Genomic DNA, 16074 nt, shown 5'->3' with positions numbered 1-16074 from the left:
AGCCAATAAAGAGCTCCTTAACTGCCACTGTGGGCAATTGGGACTCAGTGCCATTGGGAGCTTCAAAACAGCCCTGGAGACCGTGCCTCCCACTTATCCCACAGAAGGATGGGAATGCTGGGTGTTCTTCCACCAACTCCTATACCTTGTTGGTTGCAGGTTGTTCCGCAGGGCATGAAATCTCCCGTGGGCTGCTCTGCACTTGGGCTGAAGAAGCTTCAGTGGCACTGGAGAAGGGTCTCAGACAGGGGAGCGGGGACACTTGGGGGCTTGTGGCGGGATGCCGTCAGCACGCCAGTTGTCCACTGCAGGCTCGGATGAACTCAGGGGTATGGATTGAGGCATCAGCAGTGTCTGCTACAGCTCATGCCTTGCAATGTTCTCACAAAGAGAACAACGTTCTCGCAAGAGAACGTTGCAATGTTCTCTCGCATGTCTCACTCGGTGCATCGAGCCTATTCTGTTGCTGACAGTCCACGGTCATTGCTCGTCACAATCTCTAAAGAGAACACTTCCGGTGGGAGAGTTAGTGGAACATGCTAACAGCTGGTCCTTGGGCCATCACTGATACTCAGCAACTCTTTTCTCAGTCCTGCATTCTGTGCTACCCTCAGCCAGCGCTTCCTTCCTGAAGGGTCGGAGCAACTAACTTGGCCTTGCTGGGCTATGCTGGCTGCAAATGCCCATTCACAGTTATCACCAGGCAGGGACATACTTGCCCCTGCTCCCATTATGCAGCCCTAGCTCTTCGTGATAATCAGGGTCAGTTACCCTGCCAGCACAGTACCTCCAGTCACTTAGCACCGGAGGTCCCAAGTGGTCCGGTAGCAGAGGTAGTTTTAAATGCAGTGGTGGAAGAGAAGTATCTCTCCTCCCACCTTTCCCTGTCTGCCCACACACACCAGGGACAGGCACCTCTAATTTTGGAGAGCCTAAAGTTGTAGGACAGGAAGCAAAAAATTCCCTAAGCGGGTTGCTGGAGGGGCCACTCCCACTTCCACTCCTCATTCCCCAAACTCATGTATTCTATTTTTAAAATTTTTAATGTTTATTATTTTGAGGGAGAGAGAGAGAGAGTGTGTGAGCAGGGGAGGAGCGGAGAGAGGGGGAGACACAGAATCTGAAGCAGGCTCCAGGCTCTGAGCTGTCAGCACAGGGCCCATCGCGGGGCTCAAACTCGTGAGCGGTGAGATCATGACCTGAGCCGAAGTCGGACGCTTAACCGACTTAACCTGAGCCACCCAGGCGCCCCCCTCCCCCAACTCACGTATTGGGTGCCAGCAACAGATAATGGACAATGGTTGCAAATGTACTGTTTCCTGGAAAACAATGCTCTAACACAGAATGCCTTTCCCAAGCTGGTGTCCTGAGTCTTTAAGAGGATAGTTCAACCTCCAGCTTTACGGTAGGGATCAGTAGATCCTACTGTCATGAGTCCTTGGTCAAGTTCCCTTCTCCATGAAATAGGTCCTTTGGTCTGAGGTGTTGTTCACAATTCCAAGTAGGAAAGCAAGCATGCATTGGGTTTATTTGGGGAACGTCTATTCTATCTTCTTGAACTATTGTCAGCTTTATAGTCAGTCTTGATATCTGGTAGAGAGATCTCTCAGTTTTCTTCTTCATTGGCTACGCTTCACCATTTGCATTTCAAAATACATTTAAAATCATCTTGTCAATTCTGTAAGACTGTGTTGAGCTTTTGAGTGGGATCTCATCAAACTATAGTCCATTTTGGAAAAACTGACCTCTTTACATTAACTCTTCTAATCCGCACACATAATATGTATCTCCACATTTCTTTGGGTCTTCCCCCATTTCTCCCAACAATGTTTTATATATTTCTGTATAGAAGTCTTTCACATCTTACATTCTTTTCCAAGGTATCAGGTATTTTTGATGCTCTGAAACTGGTACCTTTTCAAACTCTGGCTGCATATAGATATTGATTTAAAAAAAATTTTTTTTAAGTAGGCTCTACCCTCGATGTGGGGCTTGAACTCACAACCCCAAGATCAGGAGTCACCTGTTCTACTAACTGAGCCAGCCAGGCACCCCTGTTCGGTTGATTTTTGTGTATTGACTTTGTATCCAGCAAATGTAGCCAACTCATTTCTAATAATCTGTGAATTCTTTCAGATTATCTAACTGCATAGTGTCATCTGTGAACAAAAAGGGTAATTTTTTCATTTCTATTCCTTTTGCTTCACTCCGCTGATTACGGTCTCTACTGTGATATTAAGTGGTGACAGGCACTTGATCTGCCTCCTACACAGGAAAACATTTGACATTTTATAATTAAATACGATTTCCGGGGTGCCTGGCTAGCTTAGTGGGTGGAGCATGTGACTCTCAATCTTGGGGGTGTGAGTGCGAGCCCCATGTTGGGAGTAGGGATTACTTAAAAATTAAAATAAACGATGCTGTCTATAGTTCCTGCTTTTGAATATTCCTTGCAAATATTTAAGACGTGCTGATGGCAGCCTGGTGAGAAACTCCGAATCAGATGACCCAGCCACGCCACATCCAGATTCCTGCTTCACACAAATGGAGAGAAGATGTTCGTTGCCTGAAGCTGCTAAATTCTGAGGGTGATTTGTTACACAGCAATAAGTAACAGGCGCGGAAGGGATGTGTAAACCTCCCCCTCCAAGTCCAACCTAAGAGACTAGCATCATGTGGCACAAAGGGCGGGGGTTTTAGAACCAGACACACCGAGAACTCCATTTCTACAATACGGTAAGTCCCGTAACGTTACTCAGCCTCAGGTTTCTCCCTGTGAAACGGAGTCAAGAGCGCCCACCTCTTGGAGGTGCTATGACTGTGCGTGATGAAGTGAAGTTCTCGGTACGGCATCCAGCACACAGGAAAGACTTCAATGCACAGCTCCGTTCCTTCTTCCTTTTTGAAGTCCTCCAGCTAATCACGTCCTTTATAAATGCCGACCCCATTTCCTAGAGAACATCAGAAACGATTGTGTAGCCACGGGTAGAATATCTGATGTGGAAACGCTTAGAAACCAGGATATCTAGTTGCCAGACCACTGTGCCAGCTCCCCTTCGTTTTTTTGGACCAGCATTTAAAACTGCCTCTGCTAAACATCTGGATTCTCTCTCCCTGGCTGGGCCACTGCGGTGCATTATAGGAGCTGTGCCTTAGGAGTTGGACACCTCACATCGCTAGCAGTTGAGCTAGCTGTGTAGAATCGGGTTCAGAGCAAAACCAAAGGCCTCACTTCAAGCCTTTAAAATTTTTGTTGTTGCTGTTAAACGTGAATGCTAAGGCGTGATATCATCTCCCACCGCCTGTGCTCTGCAATGCACGCCAGCTGCTGCGTGGAATGGGGCCCTTCAGAGGCGGCCCAGAGAGGCAGGATTTGGATTTGGAAGATGAGGCTGAAACTCCCAACTCCCACACCTCTTAGCCGACAGGATCCTTGGCAAGTTGTTTTCTCTGAGCCAGTTTTTTTTTCATTTGTAAAATGGAAGAATATTTACCTCCTCGGGGTCATTTTGCAGGTTATATTGGGGCGCTTGGGAAAGCAAGTTGACCCTTAATAGGTTCTCAATACATTAAAAAAAAAAATCTTTCTTGTGCCAAGGAGTTGACCGGGGGTCCAGCTGGAGAATGATATAGCTTGCTGCTCGAGGTGTGGTGTAGGGCCCACAGCACTGGCACCGCCTAGAAGGAGGTTAGAAATTAAGAACCTGGCCCCACTCTGGTCCCACCAATCAGAATCTTCATTTCCACAAGATCCTCCATGATTCATAAAGGTGGAGAGGAGTCTGGAGTTTTACATTTCCAAAAAGCGCCACACAAGTAGTCACTTAGATGAGAAACTGAGAAGAGGTAGGGTGTTGATGACAGAGCGGCAAAGATAGGTTTGCAAGTGTTTTGGGCTCTCCCTGTTTGCTGTACCCGAGGAAGAATGGCTTCCTGTTGGAATGAAATTGAACTCTGACAAGGACTTGCTCCAGCACAGAAAAGCCAAACCACGAATCTGAATAAATAAGCATCAATTTTATTGAATCATGAATAATTTAAGACTGGTACAATCATCAGCTTTATTCTCTATGACGTGGGGCATGATCTCCAGTAGATCATTGGCAAATCCAAAAACCTCATGACAAATGAAAATTAAATAGGGAGGGAGGGAGGGAAGGAGGAAGGAAACATACCGTACACAAAATACTCAATTCCTAGTTTTCTCTTTAAAAATGGCTAGAAAAAATTCATCAAAATGCAGCACTTTAATCAATTATTTACAATTTCTATGTTACAATGAAAAAATGTACATCTTATAGGACATATTTCATAAACTGCTCCACTGGAAACTAGATTAAAACAGCAAACCTTCCATTTAATATCCACAAAGTTGGATTATTTTTTCCTTTTGAAGTAGATTCACCACGATCAAATTTGAATACACAGAATTTTGAAGTTGAAGCATCAACAGTAAAATAAAAAATGTCCCCAAGACACAACAAATGTCTAGGTAAGTCTCGTTCCTTGTCCCACCCCTACCCCACCCCCAAATTTAAATTAAAAGATATTCCCCTCTCATTTATGGCCTGTATAATTCTTGGCAGTTTGGGAAGAAGACTTTTGGCTTCCATTGGTAACTCAACATAAATGTTGCATAGAATTTCATACATTTCAAGATTAGCCTAACTGTAGAAAAAGGCAAAATGGAAGCATTTTGGACAGAGCCCTAAATGAGTACAAAGTCACTTTGTCAAAGGTGAGTGACACTAAAGTAAAATATGGCCAAAATAAGAATTGTGCATATCAGACAACCCTGCTTCCCGAAACTTTAGGAAGGACACGGAGTTGTGAATCACACAAGGGCTACGCTACTTGAAATCACCAGTCACTAGTCAGGCAGCACCAGGGACAGAGATCTTGGTTCTGAGCCTGGACCCAGTGGGAGGGAAGTCTGTAGGAGAGGGGAGAAGAGAAAGAGAAGGTATCACTAAAAAAAGAAAAAAAAAAAAAGTTAAAAAGTTTCAAACAATATTGACAGGTGTCTACTCACAAGGTGACTGGGAAAACTGCCCCCAAGGAGAAGTCCATTTTATCTCCTCCCAAATTCACAGTATGAGCGTGTAAGGTCATCGTTGGGAAACAGATTGAGAAGGACCACTCTTCAGGTTTACCAGAAGGCTCAGGGTGTGGCCCGTGGTCACAGGCTAAATTCATGGTTTCAAATTTTTATGGAAAAAAAAAAAAAAACAAACAAAACAGAACAAGACACACACACCCAGATGGCTAATGAAGGCTGCGCACGAGAGAGTCTGAGTTTACGGTGAATAAAGCAAGGTCGGCACGGAGAGGTTTTCCGTTCACCAGCTAGTGGGACACATTCTCCTTTTTTTTTTTTTAAGGAGGAAGACAATGGTGTCGTCCAATATCATGTGAGCAGTTTCAGGTCAAGTTCTTGTGATAAGAAAATGAAAGTGTATAGAGATGGACCTTCAGAAATAGGAATGGGAAAGATGGAATAAAAACCCTGATCATTAATAGAGACACCCCCACTGGGGTCCAATAAAGATTCTTTTTATAAAGCAGAAACAAACAACTTAAAGATTTACCACTCTCTGTAAAGAAAATACCAGTATGTTGAAGACGCATACTAGCAGGGTATGTATCAGCAATGTCATGTGAACTTGTAGGAACTTTTGCCTTTTTCTGCACAAGACAGATCATTGTCCAGTCAGAGTGTTAGCTGGAGACTGAGAAGAACCTAAAAAAAAAAAAAAAATGCATCTTTTTTTTTTTTTTTTCCTTCTTTTTCATGGTCACACATCCACACAAATGAGTCTTTTGGATGAGAAAAGTCACAGCAACTTGAGTCCTCCTAATGGGTAGATGACTTTTTAGCCCTGTTTGCTGATGGGGAAAACAAAAAATGGACCCCAGGCAGGCACAACACTTGTAAATGAACACGGTTAGTACAAAACCAGTAAGGCATCGCTTTGGGAAGGTCAGCACCGAAGAGGTCAGGCAAGACTCGTCCGGACAGAGGCCGGGGCTTCTGGAAAGGAGCGGCCGCCGGCCCCTTGCTGAGTTGCGTCGCGTTGGTTCTGAGGAAAGTGCAAGTCTTTTGCGAGGTGACCTCAGCACCCCCACCTGAGGCTGGGGCTGGCACGCCTGAGGTGTCAATGTGCGTTCTGAAGCCTCAAGGACGAGAAGGAAAGGCAAGGTCCCGGCTCACCCACGCGTGGAGGATGGGGTCCTGGTCCACCAGGAAGGACACAACCACCCCCCGGCCACAGCAGGAGGCGGCGAGGTGTAAAACGGTGAGGATGGACAACTGAAAAACCAGAACTCAGCAGGACCAAACCGAAACTCAACTCCTGCGGTTCTTTCTTTCACCAAAGGACTGATTCTGACCGAAGGGGGGGCTGGGGTTGGGGGTGGGGGGAAATCTTCAAAATCAAAGAGTCAGAAAGGGGGAAACTCAACCTCACTGGCAAAGGGGTAACCAGTTCTCCAAAATAGACCAACTCTCACTGTACACAGTGTTTGCAGAAAGAAAAACCTGATTCATTTCTAGAGAAGGAGGAAGTAGACACGTGCTGTCTGCGTCGCGGTCACATCGGCTCGCGCTCGCTCCGCTCACGCGTAGGGATCGACTGGAGGCTGACGGATCTGAAAGGTGTGGTTGAACTTGAACAGGCAAAATACCTCTCGGGTAAGGAGAGCACCATTTAAAAAAGCAAAACAAAACAGCAAGCGCGCTTTGCTTTTCCCTAAGGTTTCCCTGTGTTGTAGCTCTGTAGTGCCCTAGTTAACACAGGCGGGGACGAAGGCGGGGAGGCAGATGCGGGGGTGCTTGGCGACACCACCCGGTTGCGGTTTCTGGGCTGAGTGGAAGCTACGGAGTCCACATTTCCAGCTTGGTTCCGGCCTCTTCTGCCCTGGGCAGCTCCTTGGCAGGATGCTGTTTGGTTTCAGAGCTTCTAGTGGGTTCTTGGTTTCCTTTTTTTTTTTTTTTTCTTTTATAATCTTTTCATTTCAACGGTGACGATCCTTTCCCGAGAAGTGTCTTCAGTGTCTTAGGGAGGTCACAGCAACAAGGCAAACGATAATTAAAATAAACGGAAGATAGTGCAGTTCTCACTGTGGAAGGAAGCGGTCCCAAGGCGGCCGGCCCGGGAGGCCTGCACCCGGGGCCAAGGCTGGAGGATGAGGGGTCTGGGTATCCCTGCAGCTCTCACGCTGTGGCCGGGGGGGCTGGCTCAGGAGGGCATGTTCAGGATGGTGCAGGGGACTCAGGTGGAGCAGGGCAAGGACGGGGGGGAGGTGGGCGGGCTCCATGGCTGGCCCCTGTCACAGAGTAGACTCTAGGGACGAGTCCAGGATATCATCGTGATGGCTGTTGCTGTTGGAGTCGCTGTCATAGCTCTGGGGGCTGGAGTAGTTGGCCGCCTCCTGCAGCCTCATCAGCATGTTCATCTGGGGAGAGAGGGACAGCATGAGCAGCTTTCAGTCTGGCAGCTGCCCACCTCTGGCCTTTTCCAAGCTCACGCTACCCCCTCCACACTCGCTCCGGGTTGCCGCCCATAGTGGGGGCTGTGGACACAGGTGTGGGCTATGGGCCAGGCTTCCAGGGTTCAAATCCTGTCTTTACCACTTACCAGTTGCATAAGCATGGGTAAGTTACTTAACCTTTTTGTGCCTTAGTTTCTTCACTGGCCACAGGCGAACAATAATCGTACCTGTCCCACAACGTTATGGTGTGGATTGAGTTCACATATGTAGAGCACAGAAAACAAAACAGGAAGTCGTCTATGAATACAGGATTTATTTTTTATTTGGAAGGGACACACTTTACTCAAACACGGGCCTCAAACTGGATAAAGATGCCAGTCCAGCGTCTCTGCTGCTGACATATGACGCACACGGCTCCCCATTCAGGGAGCATCCAGCCCATGGGTGCATCTGGCTCTGGCCAGAGGGCAGCCCAGAGCCGGCCGTATGCCCGCTCCTGTCAAGGCTGCCACAGGAGAGAAAGGTCAGCACCGGTTACAAGCAGAGCCACGAGGCACAGAGAAACCTGGATTCCAAGTCAGAGAACTCCGAACAATTACCTAAGATAACCTGAGCCACCAGTTCCTCATCGATAGAGTGGAGAGAACAATAGCGCCTGTATCTCAGAGGGTTGAAATAGGGAACAAGATGACGTGATGTGCATCAGACCCTCAGAATAGGGCCTGGTGCCTGGTTAAGTGCTCAATAAACGAGATCTGCAAGTGCCATCCTTTGCGTTAAAGAGCTTGAAGGGTGTTCCTCCAACCTTCCTTGGTCTATACTCTATTGGTCATTTGTTTAGGAGTGAAGGGGGGAATTGGGAACTTACTTGCAACCATCAATTGGGTATTTTATGTTCTATGTAGCAAGTAAGTTAGAAAGTAGGGTCTCTCTGAGCTAAGGCCAGGACGTGATGCAGCTGGGCAGGAAATCCAGCTGCTTCCTCGCCAGCTGGCCCTCAGGATGCTGTGCGGCATCCTAGGGTGAGCCAGGGCACGGGAACACCATCTGCTGGTGCCTACCCGCAAAGCGGCGAGGGGGGAAGAGATGGAGCTGTGGCACCATGGACGATCCTTTGCGGCCGTGATTCCTCACTCATCAACCCACCCCCGGACCCCCGGCACTTAACAGCAGGTGTTCTGGAGCAAAAACCAGTCAGTCCTGTTCTCTTGGAGGTCTCAGTCTCATGAGGGAGACAGACCAGGACACAAGAGAGCTATTCTAACAGAGATCTCTGGCACTGGGCAGGGAGAAACAGCAACTATAAAGTGGGGGGAACGGAGCTGGCACAACTCCCTTCTGAGGGCCCGGGGTTGGAGGGAGAATTCTGGGTAACTGTTCCAAGAGCTCCAGGTTTTACCTAAATCCCCTCAGGTTTAATCAGGGACACAAATATTCCTGGGTAAGAAAAGAGGGTCTGGGGATGAGGGAGCCATTCTTTCCTCTAGATATCTCCTAAGTTCTCTTCTATTCCTGAGGGAAGATCTCATGAGCCTGCAGCCACAAAAAGCTCGCCACTGACTCTGGCTTTCAGCCATCGTTAATGTTAGAAGCGGCTTCTTCAAGCCGAAACCTTTCTTCTGCAACACTGTTGTTTGTCAACGCTGTAAATGAGGTCGTGCATATAACAAATAATAACACCATTTAGAACAGAGGTCCTGTTTAAAAAGTCTCCACAGGACCACAGCTCCTTGCTGCCAGTCGGGAGGATGGCAGACAAGCCAAAGCAGCTATTGTTATTTTTATCTAGCAAATCAGTTAGTCATCAGGCATAGAACAACACGTTAGCTGCCTTTTAATCCTGCTGCATCCCTTATGAATATGTTCTTTCATTAAGTAATGCAAGTAATATTCTCTGCTGTGTTTTTCCTTTTGCCTTAGCTGCCAAGGTAGCTCAAGGGTAAACTGAAGGCATGATAATGGTCATTTAAGTATGGGAGGCTCTGGGATATGTGCTTCCACCTTCTTTTATGGAGCTTTTGATTTATTAGATGTAATTTCTCAGCAGGACTATGTACAGGTCTCATAGGCAGGGAACACTGTAATTATAGTGTTATCGTCTCTGGTCCAGGTTCTTCTCAAAGGACCTTTATTTGCTTTAGCAGTGGTGGGGGTAAATAAGAAACTCAGGCAGTGTTAAAGGCTTAACTCATATCATTGGCCTTGGGACCCATATTCAGGCCTCCCTGTCCTTTGCGAGTCCTTCCTGCCCTCAAACCTCTCCCTGCCTGTGCTCCTGATCAGTTGGCTTGGGCTTCTGCTCCTTAGGAATCTCCCCGCCTCTGCCCCGTTACTAGGGGGAGAGATAAATGGAGAAGGACAGTACTTGATAAAGGTGGCACTCAAATCAGAAGGCAAAGAGTGGTACGGGGATGTTTGCAGGGAGGGGGATCAAATTCTTAACCTTTTACCTTATACCAGAACACATTTCAGAGGGTTAAAGGACAGTGAAAAACTGACACCATGGAAGAAAATATTGGCAAAAAGGTGACTAATCTTGGGATGGGTCTGGCCTTCCAAAGCAAGACCCGGACTCGGTCATGTCTGTATTCCCACCATGCCTTGCATGATGACGGATACACAGTAAGTGCTCTGGGAGCCGAGGACTCACCAGCGGGTCTCCTTCAGCGTCACTGGGGGGCACCTGCTTGCTCGCAGACCCTTCCCGAGGTATGGAGTAGCCATCAAAGCCGACGTCCTCAGGCCGGAGCTGCAGCAGGGGAGGCCACTCGTGTTGCTGTGGGCTGGCTGCCCAGGGGTAGGTCTCCATCACCCACTTGGCAGGATCCTCCCAGGGGGCCCGCCTTCCGTAGAGCTGAAAACAGGCAAAGAAGGAATAGTCTGGGTGTGGCTGGAGACCTCTTCTGCAGGCCTGGTGTGTCAGTCATCTGAAAAACTCCTCAAGCCCAGCGTTATGCCTTCCCTGATGGCACAATTCCACTTCCAGAATTCTACCTTAAGGAGGTCACCCGAGGCACACACAGCTCGATGTATGTACTAAGACTGAAGGCAACATGACTTGGGGGGGGTGGGGATGAGGGTCGAAGGCGCCAACTTTGGAGTTCGGCTGACCTGGGTTCACCTCTTAGCTCTGCCACTGCCTCACCGTGTCACCCTAAGCTTTAAGCTTTGCTGACCTAATCTGAAAAGTAGCCACCTGGGGTGGGGGAACGACCACCATGTAATTTGAAGCGTTTGCCAATTTCTGTGGTATAAATAGACCTACTACGGCCAATTTCCAACTACCAGTATGGTATCACTGAACCTGGAGTTGGAAGGAGGTGCTGACCATCAGCTCACACAGGCCGGTTCTAGTATCCCATTCGGTACACCCCTCTGCAAAGATGACCTCCCACACAGATCGAGTGCTGGGCATCAACACCACGGGAGGGGTCGCAAACAGCCCTGGTTTGAGAAAACCCCATTTCCTGAAGCAGGTCGGACTCTCCGAGGCCCTCTATAGCAGCGCTGGTCACTTTCAAAACAGCAGACTGTTAACAGAGGTTACACATGGGCGTTGGAATTTTAAATCTCTCTCTCATGTATCCTTCCAAACTAACAACTAATTTGCTCTTAAAACAGAAAACTACACGAGCAATTCAAGGCCTTTTCTTAAGCCTTAAATACTGATACAACTATTCTAGTGATTTTCAAAAATATTTATTTGTTTATTTCTTTATTTATTTAGGGAGAGTGAGTGGGTGTGGGTGTCAGCAAGCATGCGAGCAGGGGAGGGGCAGAGAGGGAGGGGCAGAGAATCCCAAGCAGGCCATGTGCTGTCAGTGCCGAGCCTGACGTGGGGCTCGATCCCACGAATCGTGAGATCATGGCCTGAGCCGAAATCGCGTGTTGGACGCTTAACAGGTTGAGCCGCCCAGGCAGGCGCCCCCTTCCAGTGACTTCTACGAGCAATGTCAAGAGACACATATACTCTTTCAAGGACAGAAGCCCAGGCTGCAGCACCTCCCAAGGCCGGGCTCTGAATGTGGCACGGCTAGGTGTCATCTCCATCCTTTCTCTGTAATGCTGGCACCGCGGCCACATCTCATAGGTTATGGTGTTCCAGCGGCGCTTTACGAACATCTTGTTTAACTACCATGTGCTTCCCAGGGACGACCCTATGACTCGAGTCTCCCAGATGACGGGACAGGCCCAGAGAGGAAAGACAGCAGAACTGGAGTCCAAGTCTGTCCGCATCCACGCAGCACTGAGTCTAAGGAGATGGGGTAGATGTGCTCGCCCAGCGTGGTGCCGGCTGTGGCTCTGGAAGACGCCCCCTTCTCCAGGGGACCACGGGTATAAAGACCGAAGACTCCTGAACCACAGTGGCGCAGGGGGCACCGGAGTGAAACTGCACCCAGCCCCCAGCCTGTCTGCTCCCTCTGCTCTCCCAGTGGAGAGGGGAGAGAGGACTGGCTAACAGAACAGAGCTGAGCTCTGACAAAACCACATCTACACAAGTCATAGGTTGCCCCGGCTGGAAGGAACTGGTGTCACCTAGCCTCATTGACCGGATGGGGAAGTCAGGGCCTAGACAGAAGCACCAGTTGTGGAAGGTTATGGAGTGGAGCTGGATCAGACCTAGGACCTCAGTTTCCTTGTCTGGGCCTTTTCCCTCTCCAGCCCTCCTGAATGACTCCACTCTGAACCCCTCGGTATCCGCGAGAGCCACGTGACTCAGCCAAACCCGGAGCAGAGAGATGCAGACCAGATTGTCCACCAGACAAGGACATGTCAACTTGGCTGACTCACCATTGCCTAAGGCACCTGTGACCTTTACGTATGATTTGCCGGGAAGCCGCCCGCCCTGCGTGCAGGGCAGAGGCGCTTACCCATCTCTCCCCGTCAGCCACTGACTCCTTCTGCACTCAACACACACAGACACAACCTGCTATGACCTCACTGCTTTCTCAGACGCTAGCACCCCTCCCGTCTAGCGCTCTGACCCTGTCTGTCACTCAACCTTCCTTAACCCTGGGGCAATGGTGAGTCTCGGGCCTGAGCATTCAGTCTGGTGTTCTTTTTTTTTTTTTTAATTTTTTTTTTCAACATTTATTTATTTTTGGGACAGAGAGAGACAGAGCATGAACAGGGGAGGGGCAGAGAGAGAGGGAGACACAGAATCGGAAACAGGCTCCAGGCTCTGAGCCATCAGCCCAGAGCCCGACGCGGGGCTCGAACTCACAGACCGCGAGATCGTGACCTGGCTGAAGTCGGACACTTAACCGACTGCGCCACCCAGGCACCCCCAGTCTGGTGTTCTAAAGGCAACTCATAGTCTGAGAAGGGATCACTTGAAGGAAAGTGTGTGTGTACACGTGCGTGCATGCCGGGGAGGGAGGGAACACACCCGCATGTGGGGGGTATTTAGAACTGAAGAAGGTTGGTCTCGATTAGAAACATTCCTGCAATTTTTAGAAGCTTCTCCCTCCAAAGGGAGGATTGGACCAGCTTTCCCAAGCCAGACCTCCTGGATGAGGCTGAACCAGACCCTTACTTCTGGAGCCAGTCTGGAGGAGGAGAGGCTCCGGGCTGCAGAGCAACAGAGGCCGGGATGTGGAGCTCATCAAGCCCTTAGACATAATATGGCCCAGTGGTTTTTCGAATATTTACTCTTCCCCACCACCGAGGAATCTGAGCACCTTCTGGGCTCCACAGAAGACCGCTGGAGAAAATACGAGAAAATACTTCTAGTCTAAGCTTTTCAGATCACAGACAGGGAACCTGAGGCTTACAGACTTGCCCAGGGTCTCAGAGCAGATTGGGCCATCTGATAAATGGCCCAAAGCTCTCCCCCCCCCGGGGCCACCAGAGGGACGCAGGTCTTCTGAGCTGCTCTGTAGACTTGGGACACTTTGGCAAATGTTAACAGTGACAGCTCCAAAGGGTAACAGGACTGGGAACTGAGTCATAAGACAAATGTACATCAGGCACATGTGAACATCATCTGCGAGAACAGAAAATATTTTTACAAGCCTCCACACTTGCCACTAGACATGTTCAAGACCAGGTGATGAATGGTTGGGTAAGTATGGTGGCAAGCACAGGAATTATCATAAAAGCTCCTCGGCCCCACTGCAGAGCCCCGAGGCAGCTCTGGGAAGCAGCAGAGACAGATGGAAAGAGAGACAGACAGATGGGCCATGCACTTGCCCCAAGGCAGGGAGGAGCCTGCCGTGCCCACTGGCTCAGGAACTATGGGCCGAGACACTGGGAACTAAAAGCTGGGCCTCTGTGAGCCTTCTGACTCTGCAGCGCACTCCCCTCATGGCCATGACACTCACTCTGCGGGGACAGGTGAGGAGCCGATGACCCCACACGGCGCCCAGCACACAGTAAGTGTGGACTCAAGGTAACACGAAGGACAGTAGGGAATCAAACTTTTTTTAAGATAGAGGAATCCTTGGGGCACCTGGGCGGCTCAGTTGGTTAAGTGTCCGACTTCGGTTCAGGTCAGGATCTTGCAGCCCATGAGTTTGAGCTCCGCATCGGGCTCTGTGCGGACAGCTCAGAGCCTGGAGCCTGCTTTAGATTCTGTGTTGTCTTCTCTCTCTCTGCCCTTCCCCTGCTTGTGCTCTCTCTCAAAAATAAACATTTAAAAAAAAAAATCGAGGAATCCTTTTGTCATATGCCATCTCACGTAGAAAACCATTGTATAAAACACAACACTTTGTTCCCTGAGCCACCTGAGGCTTCTGGGAGTTATGGGGGTCCTCGAGACAGCCTGAAAATCAGAGAAGTAATGGAGGGGTCAGCCAGACCCGGCTCTAACGCTGGTGCATCATACCCCACTGTGTGAACCTGGGTAACAGTCAAAAACTCTTGTGAGCCTGGTCTTGTTTATGAGGTATACTCGCTGAGCTGTTAGAACTAAATGACAGCGTGCACATCAGGCCCCTCGCACGGTGCCCAGCAAGTAGCAGGCCCTCAATAAACGTCAGCAGACTTTTCCTTCAAAACCAGAGGCATGAGGAACACGCCAGGTTTCCTCATGAACCAGCAGATTCTGTGGGTTTTCCTTTGGCTCCTCAGGATGAGGTCACAGGCAAGATGGCTCACTTTTGAGCAATTTGGTAAAATGAAAATGCTAACTCTAGCTGCCTCCCCCTGGTAGCTCCCACACTCTTAAAAGATTGTCTTTTAAATGACCTCACAGGGGCGCCTGGGTGCCTCAGTCGGTTGAGTGTCCGACTTCGGCTCAGGTCATGATCTTGTGGTTCACGAGTTCGAGCTCCAGGTCGGGCTCTGTGCTGACAGCTCGGAGCCTGGAGCCTGCTTCCGATTCTGTGTCTCCCTCTCTCTCTGACCCTCCCCCCATTCATGCTCTGTCTCTTTCTCAAAAATAAATAAACGTTAAAAAAAAATTAAAAAAAAAATGGCCTCACAGCACAGAGAAGCAATGACTTTTCTTGGCTCATACTGAACTGGTGAGTCCCATCAGATGGTGGCATGTCTCTGTTCCTTGCCCCAATGGACTGTTCTATAGCCGTCCCCAAATTCTTTCAACCTGTTGCCTCCTCACTCTCGGTGGGAAAGAGACCAAGTGTTCCTTCACAGTGAGCTCCAGGAAGGGATGGGAGTTCAGACTCCACCTTTACAGCCATGCCCAGAAGGCCTTCTCTGAAATTCAGGTCCAAGGGAGCAGCGTCTTGGCATATCCATCCTTGGTGAGGACAAAGGGCCAGCTGATGTGTATGTGGCCCGGGGCTGCACGGCCTTCCCACTGCTGGTTTGTGCCTCCTCGGGCAAAGGAGGCCCTTACCCAACAGAGCCCATGGGTTCTTCCAAGCACACTCTGAAGTTACTCCCCATCCCTCATCACAAGACAGATTTGGAGCAAAGAAGCAGCAAATGGACAACTGACAGGTGAGGCAAGAATAAGAGGAAACGGTACACTTCCTCCACTTCTAACTCCCCTGCTGCTTTTCAGCAGTGTGGGTCTCCCAGAGGTGCAGGGGACATCACAGCCCCCGGAGGCCCCTGATGGAGAACAGAGAGGGGCTTCTGAAACGAAACAGGCGTCAGGAATCCAGCATGTAGGAAGATGCTTCTACGGGCCCCACAAAACAGGAGTGACTGTGTGGCTGCTTGGGTGTGTGGTGCTAACAGATCATGGGAATAAAGGCTTCGTCCTGAACGCCTCTGAAACCGTAGGTGCTGCTGCACGTTACAAAGCAGCCAGGCTCAGCCAAACGTACAGAAGGGACGAGCACAGACCGCAGCCGTTAATGGGCTTTACCCTATACGTGCATGTGGGCGTGCCCCTCCCACACCCTCCACAGGCTCACGACAGCACCTTGTGTCTCCCGTTGCCCAGTACGGAGGACACCGAGGAGCCCCTGGGAACACGGCTGGTTCAGTTGTGCCTGATGCCTGCTGTTAACTCAGCAAGAAAGCTGCAGGGGCCTCCAGGCTCAACAGGGGCACCACTGCAAGCTTCAATTTACTGCTCAGCCCCTGGCATTCAAGGCTGGGCTGAATGAGCAGTAAAGGGTGTTGCCTTCCTGCCGCGGCAGGGCCAGGACTTGCAGCCTTGTGGGCCCC

At 49.6% G+C, this 16074-nt stretch overlaps 1 protein-coding gene across 24 annotated transcripts in view; it reads right to left on the bottom strand.

Annotated features, from left to right (window-relative positions):
• Positions 1-3996: 3996 nt before the first annotated feature.
• NAV2 (neuron navigator 2) overlaps positions 3997-16074 on the bottom strand; it is a 739922-nt gene continuing 727844 nt past the window's right edge. For 23 of the 24 annotated variants that reach the window (XM_043580801.1, XM_043580796.1, XM_043580792.1 and 20 more), the window contains 2 exons: positions 10142-10345; positions 3997-7455 (listed from right to left, as the gene is read on the bottom strand). In XM_043580801.1, coding sequence (XP_043436736.1) covers positions 7330-7455; positions 10142-10345 — 330 coding nt within the window. In that variant the 3' untranslated portion in view covers positions 3997-7329. The remainder of the gene's footprint in view (positions 7456-10141; positions 10346-16074) is intronic. The other variant, XR_006297427.1, reaches the window with a different exon arrangement.

The sequence above is a fragment of the Prionailurus bengalensis genome, chromosome D1 (assembly GCF_016509475.1).
Source record: "Prionailurus bengalensis isolate Pbe53 chromosome D1, Fcat_Pben_1.1_paternal_pri, whole genome shotgun sequence".
Lineage (NCBI taxonomy): Eukaryota > Metazoa > Chordata > Mammalia > Carnivora > Felidae > Prionailurus > Prionailurus bengalensis.
Note: the sequence above shows the minus strand (reverse complement) of the source record. Positions and strands in the feature narration are given on the sequence as shown.